This window comes from Nansenia antarctica (assembly GCF_963989245.1).
Source record: "Nansenia antarctica genome assembly, chromosome: 10".
In the NCBI taxonomy this organism is placed as follows: Eukaryota; Metazoa; Chordata; class Actinopteri; order Argentiniformes; family Microstomatidae; genus Nansenia; species Nansenia antarctica.
The window spans coordinates 22,595,526-22,599,775 of NC_137680.1; the positions used below are offsets into that span (position 1 = coordinate 22,595,526).

Sequence of the window (4,250 nt, forward strand, 5' to 3'; positions counted from 1 at the left end):
CCCTGACAATAGCCACACTCAGAGAGAAAAACTCGGGCTAGACTTGGCTATTTATAAAAGCTCTGATTTCTCTTAGTGTTTGAGAAACTCAAACTTCATTCTAATTTGTCGAGAACATGTTTGTCTCTGGCCCAGACAAATCCCAGCCATCCTCCCAACAGGCCATTCTAGTTTTCCATGCAAACTCTGGTCTTCCAGCATGACATGCTTGTGACATACTGTGGGTGGCGTCCATTGCTGAAAACACTGCTCCAGCAGAGAATTGATATCAGACATTCGTGAAGCCATATGAAGCCATCAAAAGTGATTTCTATAGAAATGTCCCTCCCTTCACATCACTGCTCCACTGGTGGGGGAAAATATATCCAATATAAAACTGAAAGTGTTAGAAGGGCAATTATCAGTTTATTTTACTTGTCAGGCTGGTTCTAAGCAAAACCACTAAGGTCCACCTCTCTCTCTCACAAACACAGACACACACACACACACACACACACACACTCACACACACAAACTGCTCAGATGATGTGACCTGGGTCCGCTAGGGGCATGGTGTGAAGGACCTCGTCCAGCAGCTGCAGGGCACGGTGCAGGTGGACCTCCACCCAGCAGGGGGTGTGCTTGATGCTCTGGCGGGGGTAGTCTGGGCCCCAGCCCTTCACGAAGCTCAGACGCAGGATACACAACCTCCGCAGGTCATCCACGCCGATGCCTGCTGCTGCTGAGAGACCTGGGAGAGAGAGAGAGAGAGAGAGACAGAGAGAGAGAGACACAGAGAGTGAGAGAGAGAGAGAGAGAGAGAGACACAACGAGAGAGAGACAGAGAGAGAGAGAGACAGAGAGAGAGAGAGAGAAACAGAGAGAGAGACACAGAAAGAGTGAGACAGAGAGGGAGAGAGAGACAGAGAGAGAGAGAGACAGAGAGGGAGAGAGAGACAGAGAGAGACAGAGCGATACAAAGACATTTTAAGCGGTGGAGGAAAAATACGCTGTGTGTGACTGTGTGCACATGCACAGTCATATATTTTAGCACTTTTGTCAGAAGTGTTGTAATGCACCACTTCTCCTAGAAAATTGCTGCAATTACAAATGCTTTGGTATTCACGTTTATTTCTTTTGTTTGCATTACAACACAAAAAAGCTGAGAAAAAACCCCAAATCTGATATCATTCCACACAGAATAGACTGGACAAAATTATTGGCACCCTCAACTTAATATTTGGTAGCACACCCTTTGGAGAAAATAACTGAAATCAATGGCTTCCTGTAACCATGAATGAGTCTTACACCTCTCTACTGGATTTTTTTGGACCACTGTTCTTTTGCCAACTGCTCCAGGCTGCTCACATTGAAGGGTGCCTTCTCCCAACTGCTGTTTTGAGATGACTACACAGGTGTTCTATGGGATTTAGATCTTCATTTAGCCACTTCAGAACTCTCAAGTGCTTAAACCATTTCTGTTTGCTTTTTGAAGTGTGCTTTGGGTCATTGTCCTGCTGGAAGACGCATGACCTCTGACGGAGACCCAGCTTTCTGACACTGGGCCCTACATTGCGCCCCAAAATTCTTCAGATTTCATGATGCCATGCACACAGTCAATGCATCCATTGCCAGAAGCAGCAAAGCAACCCCAAAACATCTGTGAACCTCCACCATGTGACTGTAGGAACCGTGTTCTTTTCTTTGAAGGTCTCATTTCGTTTTTCTGTAAACAGTAGAATGATGTGCTTTACCAAACAGCTCTATTTTGGTCTCATCTGTCCACAGGACGTTCTCCCAGAATGATTTTGGCTTCCCCAGGTAAGTTTTGGTAAACTCCAGTCTGTTTTTTTTATGTCTCTGTGTCAGCAGTGGGGTCCTCCTGGGTCTCCTACCATAGCTTCCCATTTCATTCAGATGGTGACGGATAGTGAGAGCTGCCACTGTTGTACCTTGTGTCTGCAGATCAGCTTGAATTTATTTTGAAGTTGATTGAGGTTTTTTATCCACTATTCCAACAATCCTTCGTTGCAACCATTCATAAATGTTTCTCTTCCGTCCACGTCCAGGAAGGTTAAAGACAATGCCATGGGCTGTAAACTTATTGATGATGTTGCGCACAGTAGACACAGGAACATTAACAATTGTCTGACAGAAGTGCAGTGCTGCTAGCCTCTGTAGAACCTCCAGACAGGCAGGGTGGCTAGGGACAGAAGGGGCAGGGAGAGACGTAGAAGAGAAAGGGATGACGAGATAAAAGAAAGTCAGACAGGCAGGAAGGCGCAGACAGACAGACAGGAGAGACAGACAGACAGACAGACAGGAAAGACAGACAGACAGACAGACGAGACAGACAGACAGGAGAGACAGACAGACAGCCAGGAGAGACAGACAGACAGACAGGACAGACAGATAGGAGAGCCAGGACAGACAGGAGAGACAGACAGACAGACAGGAGAGACAGACAGACAGACAGGAGAGCCAGGACAGACAGGAGAGACAGACAGACAGGAGAGACAGACAGACAGACAGGACAGACAGACAGGAGAGACAGACAGACAGGAGAGGCAGACAGACAGACAGACAGACAGGACAGACAGACAGGAGAGACAGACAGACAGGAGAGACAGACAGACAGGCAGACAGACAGGAGAGACAGACAGACAGACAGACAGGAGAGATAGGACAGACAGGACAGACAGACAGGAGAGACAGACAGACATACAGACAGGAGAGACAGGAGAGATGGGGCTCCCCCCGTCACTGCCCCATCTCTGCAAATAAAATCGCATCACAATTTGTGAAAAGTGGGTCATACGAGGGCAAAGACCGCGAGTCGTCTCGACTTGTGGCAAAAGAAGTGTCAGACCTCTGGAGGGCCCCAACACCTAGCAGTGACTACATCTCCGGTGAATTCACCCCGGAGGAGTTCGCTGCTGCCCTCCAGCATCTAAAGCCAGGGAAAGCTCCGGGGCCTGATTCCATCTGCCCGGAGCTTATTCTCCATGCCGCACCCGCCTTGAAGTCCTGGCTGAGAGCGTTCCTCACTTCCTGTTTGCGCCAACTCAAGATCCCCAAAATCTGGCGAAGAGCCCTAGTTGTTGCGATCCCTAAACCGAATAAGCCTGAAGGGGACCCTAAGAGTTACCGTCCCATCTCTGTTATGCATCCCCTTCAAGATCCTCGAGCGTCTCATCTATGCCCGCATCGAACCAATTGTCGACCCGCTGCTCCCACGTGAGCAGGCCGGGTTCCGACGCGGGAGGTCGACCGTAGATCAAGTCACCCTTATGACTCAAGACATCGAGGATTGCTTTTCGGCAAAAAAGAAGGCCGGGGCCGTCTTTATAGACCTGACGGCTGCCTACGATACCGTATGGCATCGCGGCCTCTCCTGCAAGCTGCTCCGCCTGCTGCCGGACAGGCACATGGTCAGAATGATCATGGAGCTCATCCGTAACCGCAGCTTTACCCTCACCACCGGTCGCGGACAGCTAAGCAGGCTTCGACGCCTTAAGAACGGCGTCCCTCAGGGATCGGTCCTGGCCCCCCTCCTCTATAATATCTACACCTATGACCTGCCCAACACACTCTCGCGGAAGTACGCCTACGCAGACGACCTCGCAGTGGTGTACTCTGCTGGAAATTGGCAGTCTGTGGAGGGGATTCTGAGCCAGGACATGCAGACACTAGTGGCATACTTCCGGAAATGGAGATTGAAGCTTAGCGAGGCAAAGACGGTGTCGGCTGCCTTCCACCTTAACAACAGGGAGGCTAAACGTGAGCTTAGAGTACACCTAGATGGAACTCCCCTGCCATGTTCCGCTGAGCCAATCTATCTCGGCGTGACATTGGACAGGACGCTCACGTTTCGCCGACACCTCGAGTCACTGCGCAAGAAGTTAACAGCTCGTGTGGCGTTGATGAGGCGACTGGTTGGCTCGGGCTGGGGCGCCGGCGCAAGGACCTTGCGCACGGCAGCCCTAGCCCTCGTTTATTCAACTAGTGAATACTGCGCCCCAGTATGGTGTCGCAGTGCCCACACCCGCCTCATCGACTCGCCTATAAACGAAGCCTTGCGCATTGTGACAGGATGCCTGCGTCCTACCCCCGTGGACAACCTTCCCATCCTAGCAGGCATCCAGCCCGCAGGCCTCCGCCGCATGGGAGCCACAGCACGTCTCGCCTGCCGGGCCGTGGAGCTTAATAACCATCTGCTCCATGATAGGCTCACTATAACAGCGGAGCCCTCCCGGCGTCTCAAGTCGAGA

General features: G+C 50.8%; 1 protein-coding gene across 1 annotated transcript in view; it reads right to left on the reverse strand.

The window, feature by feature from the left end:
* Positions 1-518: 518 nt before the first annotated feature.
* Positions 519-4,250, reverse strand: part of LOC308166761 (mothers against decapentaplegic homolog 4-like) — a gene marked incomplete at both ends in the record, with an annotated part of 47,815 nt that continues 44,083 nt past the window's right edge. Inside the window, one exon of the mRNA XM_080541086.1 lies at positions 519-730. Within this exon, the coding sequence (XP_080397212.1) occupies positions 519-730 (212 nt within the window). The remainder of the gene's footprint in view (positions 731-4,250) is intronic.